Genomic DNA, 19,151 nt, shown 5'->3' with positions numbered 1-19,151 from the left:
CGGCGATGGCTAATTCCAGAGCTGCGTGGATAAGCAAAACATTCTGCTGAAAAGGCTGCCAGCAAAGGGAGGGCCACTAGCAAGCAAGGGGAGGGGTCTTCCTGAGCAGTGGATCGAGGCAGGGAGCAGAACGCAGAACGTTCTTCAAGCTCTCCACAACAGCGAGGACACAGTTTAAAACGACCAGCGAGGGTGCCATCGATCTTCCCACTGCAGCCGGGTCTTACCTAGGAGTGAGGCTTCACTTGCACCCCTCTGACCTCGCAGAGAAGGACGGAGTAGGAGAGACACCCCTGAGTTCAAAAAGTTCTTTGAGTCCAGAACGTTTTGATAGCAACTCCACAGCTGATCTATAAAAGCCTTCCTCTTCCTCCCCCCTTTTACAGCTCTTCTCTGGGCAAGCTCCTGGTGTTTTGGGGAAAGAATGGCCTTGACAGCCCAGAGCATGCAGAGGGAACAGACACTTTTAGACAGATGTTCATCATAGTCAGGCTTGCCCATCAGCTCATGCCCTCCTGTCTTAAAATGTCCTTGAATTTATTTTTGAAATGGGAAGGCTGACCGAAGCTGAACAATAGGAACTGATGCACGTCCTCCCTTTTACGGCACCAAACAACAATAAATTATGCGGTCTTGTGACATCGATTGGATGCCAGATATTCAATGCCAGCCTCATGGACATTTAACAGAGAACTTTTTAGTTTGGCCTTGAGAAAGAAGATGCAGCTATAATAAGCTGGAAAAAATAAGTAAAGTAGTAAGCTGGTAAAAACACCTACCCATCTGAGTTTCTAATGGAAATTCAAAAGCTCAGAGCAGGCAGGATAAAGGTTGAGTATTCGGCAAGCAGGTCATCGAATTTTCAGGGTAATACATATGAGTTGGCAGAATTTGATTGAATACACCTGCCCATTTCTCCCAGGAATGTTGCTGCTCCTTTTAACAGTAAGGTCTTCTGCCCCCAAATGTCTTAGAAGCTGAGGCAAAGAGAAAGACCACTCTGCTACCTTGCTCAGGGCTCAGAAGTGTCAAACGTCCTAGAGATTTCCACCCGGTAGGGCCAACTAGGACTATTTTAACCCCATAGGCCCAACTAGTTTGTCACCCATAAAGTTCTAGACCAATGGAAATTTTGTGCAGTCTCCATGAAAACCCCAAATTTCTCCATTGGAAAGTAGTGCTAGATGAATTGTTACTTTGCTCACAAAAAGAAATGAGTAAATAAGAGCATGATAAATGCCTGATGAAATCCCTAGGCCATAAAACAAAACACAGTTGCAGAAGAATCTTTGGTAAAACACGAGGAAACTGAATTCCCACAAAGAGCCACCTTAACAGCCCAACAGGAATTACTTGGTGCTTCTGGAAGTTTCTTCCTCTAGGATGCTGACAGTTATTCCCAACATGAAAGAGGAATGAAGGGTAGATTAACACTGATATACCTGGGACTCAATCTCCATTCCTTGAATCTAAGCTTCCTGGCAAACAGAAGGCCCCTGTGCTTACCCACCCCTTGATCTCAATTGATTGACAGATTCCTCCCCCCCCCCCAAATCAATAACTCTACCCACTTTCTCCATCATACACACGACTGGAAGTGGGGGAGAGATTTGAAAGCACATTTTGCTTTGTCACTCTGGGCACCTTTGGGCCCACAGATTATGTTCCATAACCACTGGGCTGAGGCCAGCTAATACGGACTATACATCAAGAAAGAACAACAGCTGAAAACCCCCAGACATATGCTTATGAGAATCCAAAGTGCACGGGGATCTCTGCAAAGTGTGACTCCAAGCCCCAGGAGACAGCCCACTCATCAAGTGAGGCAAGGGTCGCTGCAGCAAGGCCACAGGTTCACAGAAAGAACCCAACGTACACGCTTTCGTGTTCATTAGCTCTTGAGAAAAGACATATGGCACATTGGGATCCCCACTAATCAAGGGGAAGAAACAAACTGTACATATTAGGCTGATCCAAGTGAATTTTCTGTCATTGTGAATTTTTTAAATGGTCCAAATACTGGAAATTTCATAGCAGTCAACCTGGAAAAGGATAAGAAAGGTCGGCAACTGGATCAGAGTGCTGACTTACTGTAGCCACCAGGGTTTATAGAAAGAGCTGAGTGTAGGCAGGATAAAGGTTAAATGTGTCCTGGGCAGCCAATGGACAAGTCCCACGGGACCCCACCCAGCAGAGACCACAAGGACCCTCTATCCAGGCTGATGGAGGAAGGTGCCAGAGGACCAAGGAACTTGGAGGCAAATGACTAACGACAGTCAAAACAATAGTCGTGCTTCTCAATCTAGGACCACAAATGTAGAAGTAAAGTTCTCCGAAGTTTATTACTCAGAACAGTCCACGTGGAGATGTCCCTGACCTTACTGTTCTCTCCAGCTGAGGGGAGGAACCCCATTCCTTGCCTATAAAGGGACCAGCGATTGGCATCCCTGCCTAAAGCCAGCAAATCCTTATCTGCTTCCCATCCAGGGAAAGAGATGGGTCTAAAGATAAATACAGCCAAAAGGTGGTGTCTCCTTAGAGCCTACGGATTCCAGTAAAGCACAGCAGGACATGGTCTGGCTTTGCTGGCAGCCTCAGCTCAGCTCAAGGATGAAGACATCAAACTCAGCTCCCCCTGGTCCAAGGACCATAGTAAACAAGGATGAACCCTGGGTCAATGCATCCAAATGAGATGGATGAAAGAAACAAGACATTTCAACCAGAAAAGCTGCAAACCCAGAGGCCTGAAAGTGTTGGACAGCCTTGTGGTGACACAGTGTCTTTTTTTCTCCCCCTCCATTTTTTATTTTTTCCCCACTGCAGCAACAGACCCCGGCAGCTCCAGCTTCAGACTTGATATGTCGTCAGGAACTCATTCCAAAAGCTCTAACTAGATAACTAATTTAATACACTTTGCTTCAAGGTTTATTCCTTGGCTTGCTTCCCAGATATAAAGCATCTCTGGGCAATTACAATGCAGATGCCACTGAAAGGACTTTAAATGGCTGCTGCTAATTTAACAGGAGATAGGTTGGCATTTACTGCAGATGCGAAAAGGAGTGCAAAATGGGCTCAAGGACCAAAAGCATTTGTTTTTAAAAACAAAATACGGGGAATCACTTTTAAATGCTTTCCTTCGCGTTTTAATATAAACTCTGGCTAGGAAGTTGGATACCGAACCTACTTCTTCTCCACATTTTGTGCATTCATGAGTATTCCCTTGGCACCAAGTGGCAACAGTGGGTGAGTTGAAAGGAGGTCCAAGAGTGGTGGGCTCAAAGAGACTGCACATCTACTCGCTGCCCACATGAGACATCAACAGTGCCCACGCGGGGGGCTGAGAGAGGAAAGAGGAATACTGATGTGGTTCACCAAACAATAAGCCAGTAACTGCAGACCAACCGTTAAAACATCCCTAATGGCAGAGTATCCCAAGCATGGAAAGTCTCTAAGGAAAAGGAAACAAGTACCTCTCTGCCTGCTGCTGATCCGTGTTCTGAGCATCTCCTCGTGAGAGTTATGAGCTCTGATCCGCTGAAAATACATGTCATCCTAGTGGTTTTCCTTCTTCAGATCATTCAGCAAAATTCCAGACCCGAGGGGGCTCAGTAGAAGCTCTACTCCTGGCTGATTCTTCAGTCCTTGGAGGAGAAGGGAAGAGACCCTCCCTCGCCAGATACTCTGAGTCCAAATACAGACTCAGGTGTGAAACTGAGTTTTTCATACCTGGCCAGGAATGAAACCAAGTTGATTTATACTCCAAAGAAGCCCATCGGGAATCAGCCTCCACACCCGTCTATTGTGTGGTGACTGGAAATCCTTCTGGTAGGTTGGGTGCCATTCTTTCCACGTATTTACAGCTCAGGAGGGGGGAAAAAAGCAGTGGGGGACTACATCATAGAATACCCACAAAAGTCACTTTAAGAACAAAGCCACGACTGAAAAGTTGCACCAAGAGAAGCCAGATGACAGAAGAATTCCCCAAAGTCAGCAAGAGGGAAAGCACCCGGAACATGCTTTATTGTGTACGAACCTATGAAGTTCAGGACGGTGACCAGCAAACCAACGGTGTCATGGTTTGGTCACTCAGCATGTCTGACTCTTTGTGACCCCATGGACTGTAGCCTGCCAGGCTCTCTGTCCATGGGATTCTCCTAGGCGAGAATACTAGAGTGGGTTTTCATTCCCTCCTCCAGGGGATCTTCCCCACCCAGGGATCAAACCCATGTGTCTCTTATGTCTCCTGCATTGGCAGGCAGGTTCTTTACCACTAGAGACACCTGGAAAGCCCCCATCAAGCCACAGGAACCCCCTATATAAGAGAATAGTGTTGCTTTTCCCCTTCAGAAATAGGGTCTTAGCGCTTTATATTTTAGGATGCACTCATTTTCTTGCCATCTTTGATTTGGATATGAGCAATTAGGCTGATGAATTTCAGGGTTGGTCACAAATCTGGCTCCAACTTCACTAGAGATGTGTTCCCTTCTGCCTCTGCCCCCCCGCCCAAAGGATGCACCAGGCAACCCTCCCTCCATACAGCCCTATTTACACTGCAGATCAGTCAAAATGTGGTTCAAATGAAAAGACTATATTATTGTGAAAACTGAGTTAGGATGATTCACAAAAGTTATCCCGAAGGAGGAAAAAATAAATTATCTCATATAAAATAGTACACAATGTTTGCGAGTGATCTTGGCTCCCGCCTTCAGGGAGTCCGCGGCCTCTGCCTGCTCCGGCCATCTGCGCCCTGCTGGGAAACAGATGTTGTCTGGAGGTGTTTCCCCATCCGCGAGATGGAGCTGGGCCCCTCTTCCAGGAACTGCTGTCGGGGATGCGGGGTTAAATGAGTCTGGAGTTTTGGAGAAATTGGATGAGGACCTGATAGACAAACTTGTACTGAGCGATGGTCTGGATCATAAACATCCTTTGCTCCCTGAGGAGCCTCAGCATCATCGGTACTTCCACCTTCTGCAAGAAAAGAAAAGATTCTGAGATGGTTGGGGCGGGGGGTGCTTCCCTTGGGTCATTTCTCATTCCCTTACCTGGAATGAGGAATGTATTTACCTGTGACCCCTGTACAGGAACAGGAGGAAGCCAAAGACAGCCCCCCTCTAGGTTACCCCGTCAAAGACCGTGCCTACAACCGGAGAAGCTGGTTGTCCCGCACCACTGGTGTGATATTTTAAATACAGACCAGTCTGTTAGAGAAAACAAAGAGGCTGGAGTTAAACCCAACTGGTTCCTCTCAAGGCTACCATGGCCCAACGGTAGGATTTAAGCCAGTTTTGGGTCTTCATTTCTTCCTCTGTGATACCAGCATACCGATGCTTTGGTTTAACACCATGTAGCCTTGACCAAGTCAGTGATGGTTCGTCAGCAGTCACACGGGATGATGGACCATGCCCAGCTCACAGGATCAAGTGAAGAAGTGCATGTCAACCATTTAGCACAGTGTCTGGCACACAAGAGCTCTCGATAAAGCCTACTCAGTGTCCCAGTCTTGGTGAAATAAGAGCACCCGTGCCTATCCTGCTACCTCGCAGGACCTCAGGTATAGCCCCGTGAGATCATGTATGTGTAAACCTTTAAAATGTCAAAGCACAATCTCTGGACACCACTCGTGTTTGGAGTGATCGCCTTTAACGAACAATATCCTGAGTGTTAAATGAGACTGCCTGTGTGTAAATCCTTTGAGGATCTCCAATGGAAAGGAGTGAAAAAGTGGGTCACCAGTGCCCTGGTGTGCCCTCCTTGTGTCACTTCCATCCTCCTGCACCAGCTGGGGCAGAAGCACCATGGAGTCCATGTGCCATCATGCCCTTGGCACACGGCCCCCTGCTCTGGGAGCCCTTGGTCCAGGGGAACAACCACACCCAGGAAACTACCAAGGACTCAGCAAGCATCGAAAACAGAATAACAATAAAAACTCAGTCATATGTCTTCTCTTCCTTTACTTTCAAAAGTCATTTCAGCTATTTCCAAATTTTGTGTAGCCATACCACACATACCGTCCTATTTCATTGAGCACAACGAGTTAAGTAACACACACCACAGATTTCAAAGGGACAAGTCCCTGGTAATAAGGAAAGAGAAAAAAGCATGTGAATCCTCAAACCATTTGTCAAAATACAGAGCCTAGACCATAAGCTTCTGATGGTAACCAGTGGGTCTGTGTCTAAACTATATTCTAAAGTACCACAGGGCGCCTAACAGAGACAATTAACATAGTGCATGATGAGCCTTGCTCTGTGTGGGGCCCTGAATGGAAGGATAGGATAAGACTGTTTCCACCTCACGCCCATCAAAGGCTTTGACAAGAGAGGCAGAGTCACATAGGAGCTAAGAGGTTCTCTCCCTGTGCCTCATTTTCTCTTTGTTAGATGTGGGTTCTAATAGGGATTCTCCAGGCAAGAATACTAGAATGGGTTGCCATGCCCTCTGCGGGGTCACACAGAGTGAGACATGACTGAAGTGACTTAGCAAGCACGCACACACTAGGAGGACCTCTCTCATAAGGTTGCTGTAAAGGCTACGAGGTGTAAGGCTCTTAAAACAATGCTGGCACATGTCCAAGTGCTCAGTTGCTTCAGTTGCATCAGACTCTTTGGGACCCTATGGCCTGCAGCCCACCAGAATCCTCTGTCCATGAGATTCTCCAGGTAAGATTGCTGGAGTGGGTTGCCATGCTCTCTTCCCAGGAATCTGACCAACCCTAGGGTTGGACCCAAGTCTCCTGCACTGCAGGCAGACTCTTTGCTGCTGAGTCACCAGGGAAATCCCAGTGTTGGCACCTGGTAAATGCTAAACACATGTTAGTTGTGGTTATTAGAATATTTTCATTCCTCTCGTCATTGTCACCATCCTTCATCCTCTCCACCACCCCCTTCACCATCTATATCACCCCCTCCACCACCGCCATCTCCTTTACTTCCACCTTCTCCTCCAATTCCACCACTATCTCCTCCAACTTCCCCACCTCTATAATCATCGCCACCACCACCTTCTTACCACCGCCATCACTTCCATTTGCATCTCTGCCACCACCACTGTCATCAAGATCACTACCATCTCCCTAGCCTGCAAGACTCAGCCCCCGAGGCTGACTCAAGGGTGATGTACTAGCTGATGTGGGGCCGTTTGGGGACAAGACCAAGGTTCCCCTGGTCCTCAAGGAAATCCTTCAACCTGCCTTGAAGATTCACTCCCACAGGCTCCGCTGTCCATTGTCCCTAGCTCAAGGAATCAGGAGGCCATTGATGCTTTCTCTACCTTGTTTAGGAGACATTTTCTCTTCCTACTCTATGAACGGGGAGGAGGGGGTAGCCGATTCAGAAAAGCAGCAAGATCAAGACATCTTGCTATGTGGCTAGTGAGGACCTGACCTTTTGTAATCTAGCTGATCGGGGACAGGCAGCCAGGAGAGAGGATCACAAACCATGAAACTGGTGCATTCTGGAGGAAAAAAATGTCTGGGCATTGAAATGTTACAGCTAACATTCGGTGACCAAAGGTAACAGGACACACAGAAGCTTCTCAGGGCAGCCCCTGAGAATCCCCTCCCATTCCTACCTCACAGCTGCCCAACTTCCCAGTAAGGATCTTCGTTCCAATAAAAAGCATCTCCCTGAGAAAATTCAAACTCCATGGATTATTGACTAAAACATAAAGTATCCGAGATCCAGAAGACAGGAAAAGGAGATGGGAAAGTTTAGACAGGAGAAAAATCGGTCACCTGATTTTATACTGATTTAGCAAAATCTTTTGTTTAAAAAACAAAGCAATGAGTCCCACTCCTAAAATAAGGGTTTGAATTTTACTAGACAGGCCTGAAGCAGAACAAGTAGAGAACTTTTTTCCCCTAGCCAGCTACCAATAGCAGTTATGGGAAATGGCACAGATAAGGCTCACTATATTTGTGCTAGGGGAAGGGAAGTGAAAAATATGAGTCATCTTGCTATCTTGGAATATCAATGGGAACAGAAGTCGTTTTTGGACTGACCGCCGGTTCCCATAAAGAATGTCCTGGCATGCAACTAGGCATTGAGGAAATCCGCTACGTCTGGATAAACCCCATGGAAAGTCTAATCCCCCCAAGCCTTCACCAAGTCCACACAGGATGCTCATGGCCACATCCCTCACTCTGCACCAAGCTGGCTCTGACACGTGTTATTTATGTTCCCCTGGGCCAATGACATCTGGTGATCGATGAGCCTTCATGTCACTGCATTAGTGAAGCTCAGTCTTTGATGGGTCTCCAAAGAGCGCTCAGAACAGAGTGCTCCTCCATGTCAGACAAGACAGAGAAAATAGCTTCTCATAGTCAAAAAGGAGGAAAGGGGAGCACAGGAGGGTATGTGGGGGATGGCAAAAAGAAGGAGTTTGTCAAAGAAACTGACATGGGGACAAGATCTCTTAAGTGGAACAGGGACGATGAGGCCCTTTCTCCTCCCCAGGAACCCACCAGGGGAGCTGGGATGCATTGCAGTCATATGTACCCCATTTCTACTGTCTCTCAATCCACCTTCCCAGCACTGAGTGGATCTGCGACTTAGTGGTAAGCCATTATTCTAATAGAAACTCCTAGAGACTTCTAGCAGGGACAGGGAAGGAAACAACCCAGAAATCTTCTGTGAGAAAAAAGGATAAAAACTCACAGAAGATGATGAGATTTCTGTGATGTAGACTCAACTGATTCCGTGATGGGCATTTCATTCCCCAACAGAATGTTTGTCTGTTTGAACAAAAGGCCACATGGATATAATCCTTCTTCTACTTTTTAGCAGCATAAACATTCATATGTACAGGCTGAAAGTTTCCAAAATTAACTTTTTATAGTCAGGGAACTTAAAACATCCTTTGAACATGTTTAAACTCTGCATTGACTGTCTTCCTAGACATTTCAATATAATAAATTTCATGGGGCAATATTTAATCTGATTTTTCAAACCACTGATGCTACTGAGCAAATACATGTATTGTTGGATAAATTCCTTCACAGAATGTGCATGATAACATCTCCTGATTTTAAAACTATCATTTCAAAAGTCTCCTTTGATTCGCCAAGTTATACAATTTGGAAATTGAACAAGAACCAAATGACACTCGGCATTTGGAGGCAGAGTGAAGACAAGAAATAACTCGGGGCCAGGAAGTGAAGGACCTCATTTCAAACCTTGGCACCAGTGCTTAAGAGCCACCTGGCACTAGGCAAGTCATTCGATTGTTTCTGGCCCTTGGTATCATCATCTCTAAAATCAGAAAACTAACAAAGCTGCTATGAAGAATCCAGTTAAGAAAAAAAAAAAATGAAAGCCATTTAAACCCCCTAAAGCCTCATGAGAATAGAGGGCAGATGAACTGGTCTTTAGCCTTTAATTGCTATTTTCTCATCTCCACAAAATCAAAAGTCCCTCAGTGTAACTCTGACCTATAGCAAGAAGGGAATGCCATGCACCGTGTGGGCACAGATAGCCACAGCCCGCATCTAGTGGGAAAGAGCCAGCCACGTCTAGCCTGGGCAAAGGCGGGCCATGTCAGTACCCTCAGGTCATCCACCCAGCTCTGTTACACACCACTGCCAACCTAGACAAGAGCAAACAGCCTCCTCAATGAAACCTCCCTCTGAAGAATGAAACAGGCTTTTAAAATACACACATTTTCACGGAGGAGTTAAGCCAAAATACATCCCAGAAATGCTAAGCTATATGGACTGAATAACCCACCATGGAGAATTACCCACAATAAAACCAGACCTTCTACAAAAACCACTGCAGGCTTTTGGAAGTCGATGCCAGTGAAGATCAGATTTTCTAAATGTTTCCTTTCTTACACTTTGCACTCTTCTTCTATATTATTTGGGTCTCTACACAGAGCAATGAAAGGGAAAGAAGATACGGAAGGTTGTAAATGTCAGAGTCCAGGTGGGAATCACGGGTCTGGAAAACTCTTGTCAAGAGGGGAAACTAAGCTGTGGAAATGGAAGGGCACAGGTCAAAGGTTGGCCGTGGTGCAGCCTGGCCCCCAAAGGGAATGATTCAGAAGCCCGGAGAGACTTACTTCATTATGCTCCAGGCAGTAGATCATCAGCTCAGAAAGGATGACCACACCGGTCCGCCCCACCCCGGCGCTGCAGTGGACCACGATCGGGGGGCGCAGGTTCCTGGTGCCTTCCAGCATGCTGTTGGTATGGCGACGGACTGACTGGATCTCCTCCAAGTAGGCTGCAAGACAAAATGCAAATCTCGTCACTGAAGTCCTCCACGGCTTTCCATACAAGAGAGGGGGGCAAAAATGACGGTGAATTTTTTTTTTTTAAGTGACAATAATTTACAGTTCTTACAAGACACTAATTATTTGGCTGGTACCCACTGTACAGTCCTGGATCCAGAAAGGACCAGCTGGGAGTCAATTAGTCCATGGGAGAATTTGTTCTTTAAATTAAATAGTTCTTTTTTAAAAATTAAATTCTGTTTTCCCCTCTGCAAATCCCAAAGTCCCCCAAGCAGATGATTCTCGACATTACTTACAGCAATTCCTACTATTAACAGACTGGGATCAGAACACCAGCTAGGTCCCCTTGAAATGCCCGCCTGTCAGAGCCAATTTCTGGTGGGAAGAGCATCCATCTGCCCTTCCTTCCTTCCCTTCACTGAGTGAGTGAACATCAGCTGAGGCTTGACTCCATTTTCAGACTTTAAAATAGACTTTGGGGAGCCTGGTTTTCAGCTTGGATCCCTTGTGGTTACTTGAGTAGCTCAAGGTAATGGCCCCCCCTTTCTTGGATGCAATGTGTGGGTTGGGAGGGGGGTGCCACCTCCCTCATTGCTTCCAACATCTGCCTGGCCCCGCAGGGCTATGCAAGGAACTGTTTAATATTCCAATTGGTCACAAATGAAAAATTAGTCAATCTAAACCTTAAAGACTTTTTTTCCCCATGATCACAAAAAAAGGGAAAAGAATAATTGTAATCCTCATGCAGTCTAAGAATCAGAAAAAGTCAGTTTGTAGTTGAGATTGTTATAGTTCAGGGGAGAAGCAGATTTGAAGGTTCTTGATGCTCAGAAAATTTTGTTCCAGGGCAGTAGTGTAAAATCAAATGAGGAGAAAAATTCAGACTGCTAAAGAGAAAAAAACTGCATTCAAACCATTCTGATAATGTAAAAGCACCAGTTTATATACAATGACTAAGAACTCCTATTTTCCTTTATAACCTTATTTAATTAGTAATCTGAAGTAGTTTTACCCAAATGAACATTTACTACCACCATCAGTGATGTAAAATGAGATAGAAAAAAACAAGGCAGAAGGCAGTCTGAGGTGACTACATAAAGTAGTTGCTATTTGTACCAACATGAGCTAAATACTGAGCATGGAATCCCCTTCACAATTTTTTTCCAGAGATATTAAACGAGGAACATTCTCTGATGGCAGGCAATGTTCACATACAAGAGACAAGGTTTTTCTTGTGTTAAATTTAAGGAGAGAAGTGAAAAGAATATTGATCAATAAAACAGATGCCACTATCAAATGGAATTTCATGAAACACAGAGAAATTAGATTTCAATGAATTCTTTCTCCAGCAATCATATTAATAAAGTTTCTTGAGCTATAACTCAGTGAAGACCTCTGGAGGCTGGAAGACAGTTTGACCCAGTTTCTCTGTATCCAGGCAATCTAATTTAAACACAAACAAAAATCTCTTAAAATTCTTAATGACCTAAAGAGCCATCATTTCTAAGACCCTGCTCAGCACACTTGTCCTGAGTTTCTTAGAAAGGTAAAGTAATTAATACTATTTAAAATTTTTCTCTATTTTTTTCAGTAATTTAGACTGATCTTTCTTAAACTGGCTCAGATTTAAAAGATTTGATTGTAATTTTAGCCATCTTATAAACTCAATCTTTTATCAGAGCTGTTAGTCAACCATCTGATGGACTGACTTTCATTGGTTCCAATTTCTAAGTCTTGTTTCTAATAGCAATTAGCAAAAGATTACCAAAAAAGAATAAAAAGCACACTGTTACGAAGAAAGAAACTTCTGCAGAGGTCGCCATGCTCCTTATTAATATTCTGAGCTATGGGTAACTGTCGGGCCTCAGGCAAACCACTAACCCACTCTAGACCTTGTTCTAGGTCCTCTGAGTCCAGTCATCTTTCTTACTTTCAGTGTCCAACTCCCCAAGAACCATCAGCACATTAATGGGGAATGAAATTACCTGCACCACAGTCTTTCTAGCTGGACTTGTGAAATGGTACTTTTAGGTTTTTGAAAACTTATTCTCACTTCTCTTCCCCACCCCTCCTATTCTTATCAAAATGAAAATCAAGGTTTTGACATTCAACATTCTCCCTTTGTGGTGGTCACAGGTCCTCTGCCAGCTAGTGAATCAACAACTTAGCAGGGATATAATCAATAATCTGCAGGGCACCCTCGCACCACCTTCCTATGGGTGAGGAAGCAATGGGGCTTCCCACAAGTGCAGGATGTTTAGGGGAGTCTCTGGAAAGGAAAGAGGATGCTACAGCTAGCAGCAGAAGCATCAGCTCTCACCCCAGACTGTGATCATTGGGCTGCCTTCATCAGAAGACTGAGAGAGTCTTTAAAACAGAGACCATTTCATCTCTGCATGCTAAGAGCCGCATTCAGTGTCTGGCACATGGTGGACACGCACGCCCAGGTTGTTGGCCTTTCAAATAGCTACTGCATACAATCTGGATGAATTCGTTTCTAAGAGGATCATAACTTGAAAAATATACATAAATGAATGAATTTGAAAATGAAAGTTTCAAATGCTACAGGCTGATTTCAATAATTCTCTGTGTTTAGAGTTAGCCACCTACCTTTAATCATAGGTATGGAGAAACTACTGATGGGGATTTATTGCTGTAGGAAATGCAAGGCTTCTGAGATATAAATCTTCCTGAGAAATTTTTTTTAATTATTTTTTTAATGCTGAGTTTTAAGCCAGCTTTTTTTTTTAATTTTTATTTTTACTTTATTTTACTTTACAAATTTTTTTTAATTTTTATTTTTACTTTATTTTACTTTACAAGAGAAATTTTTAAAGTTTTTTTTTTCTTTATTGCTCTGTTTTTTATTGTGGTAAAACACATTTAATGCATAACATAAAATGTACCACTTTGATCATTCTAAAAGTACATAACATTAAGTATACAGTGACAGTAAGTACAGTCACAGAGTTCTGCAAACCTCACCATTATCCACTTACAGAACTTTTCTGTGGTCCCAAAGAAAAACTTGGTATCTATCAAACTATAACTTCCCATTCCCCTTCCCCCTAGCTCCTGGTAACCTCTATTATACTATCTCTATGAAGTTGCCTATTCTGGGTAACTCAACATAAGTGGAATCCCACAGCATTTGTCCTTTTCTATCTGGCTTATTTTATTTAGCATGTTTCCAAGGTTCCAGGATGCGCTGTGAATCAGAATAGGTACTAAAGATCTAAATCACGGTAGAACCAATTAGTTTACCATATTTAGCTCACTCCATCAATGGTAAACAATATAAGTATTAATCTTCTCTGCTCTACACATACCATATAAAGTACTATACACTTCAATGTTACAATACTTTCACCACCTAAGAGAAAGTATCCTCTCTTTTCATTTCACCTCTAACTGATCAGACCATACATGCTGTTGGTAAAACTCCGACTGGGAAGCAAAAACTTACACAAAAATCCTTGGACATCCTCTGGGCAGCCGTGGTCTGGCCAGTCAGTATATTGCAAATGCCACACGGTCCTTTCCTGCCCAGACAGAAGGTGCTTGACCTTCAAGCCTGTGGTTGCATAGCAACCGGAATCTGTTCGGAACTTCGTGGTGACCTTGAACTTGCCATAGGTGGCTGAGCTGTGCTTGGAACCCAGTTTGGGCCAGTATCGGTGGCTCTTGGTTCGTCCGCCTTCCTGAATCACACAGAGAAGCAAAATTGGACAGGAGTCAAGGGAAGATCTTATCCTCTTTGTTTTAAAATCTGAGGACCGCAGAAAACCTGAATGGCTTCTAAGTCACTGACTCAGTAACATCACGCAGTGTTTCCCACAGAGCAGATTTCATACAGTTTAGCTAAGGCCAGCAGTAAGACTTACCATGCAGTTATATCAATGGAAAAATGTAAAGATTCCCAACCAGGCTGCAGTTGAATGTTAGAGAGAAGAACCAGAGTAAGGACGAGCCAGAGATGGGAACAAGCTAGGTACTGTGAGAACTGCAGGAAGGTCTTCAGTGTGGATGGCAGAGAGGAGGTTAGTTAGAAAGGCCTTGTGGTCCATGGCAGGGAGGGGTTTCATGCCATGGATGGTGGGACGCCATCCGAAGGTGATGAAGTGACCTTCAGCAGAGGTGAGAGAGATCCCAGTTCATTCTAAGTCATGCATGCTAAGTCACCTCAGTCATGTCCAACTTTTTGTGACCCTATGGACCATAGCCTGCCAGGCTCCTCTGCCCATGGGATTCTCCAGGCAAGGATACTGGAGTGCGTTGCCATGCCCTTCTCCAGGGGATCTTCCTGACCCAGGGATCAAACCCATGTCTCTTACGTCTCCTGCATTGGTAGGAGGGTTCTTTACCACTAGCGCCACCTGGGAAGCTCCCATTCTAGGTCATGCTTCTCATTTCATATGCTTGACCCTGGTACTACTCTCTGTTACCCCCACCAACCAGCGACACCGTCTCTATCATCTGGTGTCAATTTCCTTTTTTTTTTTTTTTTTCCCAGCCTGATTCATTTAATTCCATTGCAACTGAAGCAGAGGAGAAAACTGGCTCTACCCCCTTTTGCTCTCTCTTAATTTTATAATCTTTTCTGGGGAATATGCATTCTTAGCCATTGACAAAAACAGGGTCTGTTTTAAAGTGTTGCAGAATTTTGACATCACAGGGGTGGGAGCCAGGGTGGATGAGATGGTGGCTTACAAGGGGACCCAGGGGACTTTCCTGGTGGTCCAGTGGTTAAGACTTGGTGCTTTCAATGCAGGAGGCACAGGTTTGGTCCCTGGTCCGGGAACTAAGATCTTTCATGACACATGGTGCAGCCAAAAAACATTATTTTAATTAAAAATTTTTAAAAATAAAAATAAAGAAGGGTACCTAGGGCAGGAGGTGGGTAGAGAGAGAGGAGAGAAGCCCAGCGTACAGGGCGGGGGGAATGAGCCACAAGTGGTGGCTGGTCTGCTGACAGAGCAACACAGCTTCAGGGACCCAAGTGGTCCTGCCCTGGCTCTTTTGGTTGAATTGAGTCTTCTTAAATTTGAAGCACACCTCTTTTACTGAACCATCCTATGAAAGAGGATTTATCGGAGGTCTTTACATAACTTGCTGAGTACCTACATCATCTTAGAGAAGGAAATGGCAACCTGCTCCAGTATTCTTACCTGGGAAATCCCACAGACAGAGGAACCTGGGGGGCTACAGTCCATGGGGTTGCAAAGAGTTCAACATGACTCAGCAATAACCTACATCAATTACAGATTTTCAGAGACTGTAAGCCTCTGGCTGCTTCACAGATCACTGGACTTTTTTCCTAAGGCTTCCTGTCACTCAAGTTTCAGCTCAAATGCAGCCTCCTCGGAGGGCCCTGGGCTGCCATCTAACCTAAAGTAGTCCCGCAGTCACCCTCCAGCCCATTACTGGTTTCACAGCACTCACCACTATCTGAGCTGACTTTATTGGTTCACTTTTTATGGTAAGCTGACTTTATTGGTTCACTTTTTATGGTAAATCCCACTGGGATGTAAGCTCCCTGGGGACAAGGATCATACCTGCTGTGTTTACCACCTTGTCCCTCCCTGGGGTCAGCACAGAGGGCAAGTACATTGTTTTCAATGGAATGAATCCCTTCTGGGGATGTAATTCAATAGGGTGATAAAACTAGAGACTGTAAGGAGCGTTTACTCCCTGTCCGGACAGAAAGGTCAGCCTAGAGAAATACAGCTGGCTTGAAGGGGCCCGAAGTCCTTTCATCACCACCTTCTAATGGGCTGTTCTGGAAAGCATCTGCTCAGAAGAGTCAATAAAAGGAATATGACTTGTTTTTCACATCTTTCTGTTTCCCATCCTTTAAAACTTGTTAGGAAATAGGTATATGATACCATGCTGTGCTGTGCTTAGTCACTCAGTCATGTCTGAGTCTCTGTGACCCCATGAACTGTAGCCCGCCAGGCTTCTCTGTCCATGGGATTCTCCAGGTAAGAATACTGGAGTGGACTGCCATGCCCTCCTCCAGGGGATCTTCCCAACCCAGGAATTGAACCCAGGTCGCCCACACTGCAGGTGGATTCTTTACTGTCTGAACCACCAGGAAAGCATGTGATCGTACATGGTTAAAAAAAAAAAACCAGACACCCAGATGAAGCCTGACCCTTAAATGACTTCAAAACATAAGGTAAAATTTAATGGAGGGAACCAAAGGAAGTGGTTAAAAAAAAATTAGACTGTGACAAGAGCAGAAACACAAAACATCTTTCCCCAAAGACAAGAGGCTCTGAGTGAATTGCTAGATGGACTGGGGGTATATGCCAGTTTTGGCAACACCACGTAGACTTCTTCAGTTACAATGGAAAAACTATGTTTGACTTGGCAAAGGAAGAAACAGATTTTTTTTTTCTCTCTCCCCGAAGAATAGAGGCCTCCTCTACAGAAATAACAACTTCTGGTCTCTTTTCAGCTGATAAACAGGAGAGCCTATGAGCTGCCATGCCCAGGGTTTGGGAATATACGCCGAGTTACTCGGAGATCCCCCAAAGTTCTCAGACTCCAATGGAAAGACCATTGCTTTGTTTGGCACAACAAAAGTGAGCTGGCTGGACTGAAGTCTGGTTGTTTTTTGTTTGCTTGTTTAATTGTAGTACATGGTGATTCAAGAAAAACAGTTAAAAGCTGGATCAAAATGGGACATAACAATAAATTGATCTTTGGAAAACAAAACAAACCTATATGGAAATAAGGAGAGAAAAGAGAGGTGCGTCAGAGAGAAAAGGATTGGCAGAGAAAAGATGCCAGAGGGGGACAGGGCAGTGGGGTCGCCGACACAAAGCTCATCTTCCGACCACTCCCTCCCCCGGGGACAGATGGCGGGGTGCCCGTGCCCCTTACCTCCTCTGCAGTGACCATGGCGATCACGTTCGCTCCCTGCTCCCACACCATCTGCCAGAAGTCGTGGCATGTGTGTGGCAGGGGCCCCTGAGTGGCGATGTAGTGCCATTCTGCCCCACCGACCACCACCTGGAAGCCAAGGGAAGCATCAGTGAATGAACCCCAAATCCAGGACAGAATTCCATGCTGACCACAGGTCCTTTTGCAGCCACCTGAAAACCCTGGATAACATTTTTAGGTCCAATGTGTTAGTGCCATTATCAACAGTCCTGAGACCAGGAGTGGCTAGCAACACAGACTCACATGAAAACATTATGCCACTCAAGCTTATCAAAATATATCTCATGGGTTTTGGTCTTCAACTCACAGTAATTATGTATAAATCAGTGCATATTAAACACACACACACACACACATATATATACACACATGTATATTATATGAATATATATGTGCGTAATCTAACAATTTTTACAGACATAATAGTTATGTTTCCAATATGCAATGCATTAATAATTGCCGTTCTTTTCCTTTTTTATAGTCTATCCATTAAAAAAACAAAACAAGCAAAAAAACAAAACAAAACCCCACAAGCTCTCCCTTACTAAATTGGTTTTATACCCCACTGCTATATTGAGAAACAGTACTTGGTGGCATCCTTTTAAATAATAGAAAAGTCTACCATGGAATAACACCCCTTTGGAATAACAATGTCCTTCTGCCACTGCCCTGATGGGAAGTGTGTCCTAAACGTCCGCTGCACCCACTGCTCTGTACCGCATACAGTAAAGGTGTTACGAATGCACAGAAGCCAGCAGTGCATGATACTTCATCGCTACCTTCCCCTTGTGCAGTATCACAGCATCCAACTCAACTCTGGAACCCTGACATGATTTTGGATAATAAAATCATTACCCTACACAGCTCAGGGTGACCTTCGTGAGAAATGGAGTATTTCCTGCCATATCAGTAAATAAAGGATATCACAGTCACCACCAGCATGGATGGTGAGCTGGTGAGCCCTGAGGGGACTCGGGAAGGAAAGAACACCTGCCCTCTAGCAGCCATCAGACTGCAGCCACTCCCCATGGTGAGCCTCCAGGGAGCTCAGGTGGTAAAAAGACCATGCTGGCCCCAGATAGCTGAGGTGCATATCAAAGGAATGATTTCAGTGAGCCCAGACTCTTGCATCTTCCCATTCTCAGAAAAGTGCTAAATTCCTTAACTTGGGTTATCTGGTTTTCTTTAATTAACAATAATCTCCTGATGTTCTGACTACCCCGCCCTTTGTTGCAAAACTTCTATATAACCTGGCTCCTCCCCTAGCCTCCAGGGAGCAATTCCCTCAGGTTTACTTGAGATGCTGTCTCCTAGGCTTTACATTCTGAAAAATCCCCACCAAATAAAGCATAACTCTCAACTTTTAGGTTGTGAATATTTTTAAAGCCCACATTGGGAGGATAATTCTGCAGAGATAAATATCAGCAGTGGAGACTCACCAATAAAAAGGCGTGCCCCGAGTGTGGGAGGTGATGCTAGCAGGGGGAAATGGGCCTTTGGAGGGATTCTTTCTGGGTATCTCTTCATTCCTGTGCCTTGATATTGCCAAGTAAGGCTTCCTTACACATTCACCGGTGTGGATCTCAAGATAGCTTTAGGGGTAATGGAGTTATCACTGTTTGCAACTTTTTCTCTCATTTGTTTTATGAAACTATATACTAACTTGATTCAAACAAAAACCATGTCAGTTATTATCTCGTGACACAAGACATGTTTAGGTCAAAGCTGGCAAGCAAAATCCATTTTCTGATTACTGGTGGGAGATGACACTCGTGTATTTGCTGGCTGGCTAGGAATTTGGCTTATCTGTGGAATCATGCTTTTAAACATTATCCTCTCTGGCACCCAACATACAGGAGCCATAAATACTTCCAGAGTATGCTGCTGCCTGGGGCCTTTCAGCATATTCCCAAGTATTGACAGGAGGGTATTAAAACCCAACCGCCAATGCTACTGAGGTGGGTTTCACAAAT

General features: G+C 44.7%; 1 protein-coding gene across 1 annotated transcript in view; it reads right to left on the bottom strand.

The window, feature by feature from the left end:
* Positions 1 to 4,586: 4,586 nt before the first annotated feature.
* Positions 4,587 to 19,151, bottom strand: part of PTPN14 (protein tyrosine phosphatase non-receptor type 14) — a 114,176-nt gene continuing 99,611 nt past the window's right edge. Inside the window, exons 15-18 of the mRNA XM_068986211.1 lie at positions 17,119 to 17,247; positions 13,697 to 13,931; positions 10,057 to 10,220; positions 4,587 to 4,968 (exon numbers count right to left, since the gene is read on the bottom strand). Coding sequence (XP_068842312.1) covers positions 4,840 to 4,968; positions 10,057 to 10,220; positions 13,697 to 13,931; positions 17,119 to 17,247 — 657 coding nt within the window. The 3' untranslated portion in view covers positions 4,587 to 4,839. The remainder of the gene's footprint in view (positions 4,969 to 10,056; positions 10,221 to 13,696; positions 13,932 to 17,118; positions 17,248 to 19,151) is intronic.

Source organism: Capricornis sumatraensis, chromosome 14 (assembly GCF_032405125.1).
Source record: "Capricornis sumatraensis isolate serow.1 chromosome 14, serow.2, whole genome shotgun sequence".
NCBI classification, from domain to species: domain Eukaryota; kingdom Metazoa; phylum Chordata; class Mammalia; order Artiodactyla; family Bovidae; genus Capricornis; species Capricornis sumatraensis.
Note: the sequence above shows the minus strand (reverse complement) of the source record. Positions and strands in the feature narration are given on the sequence as shown.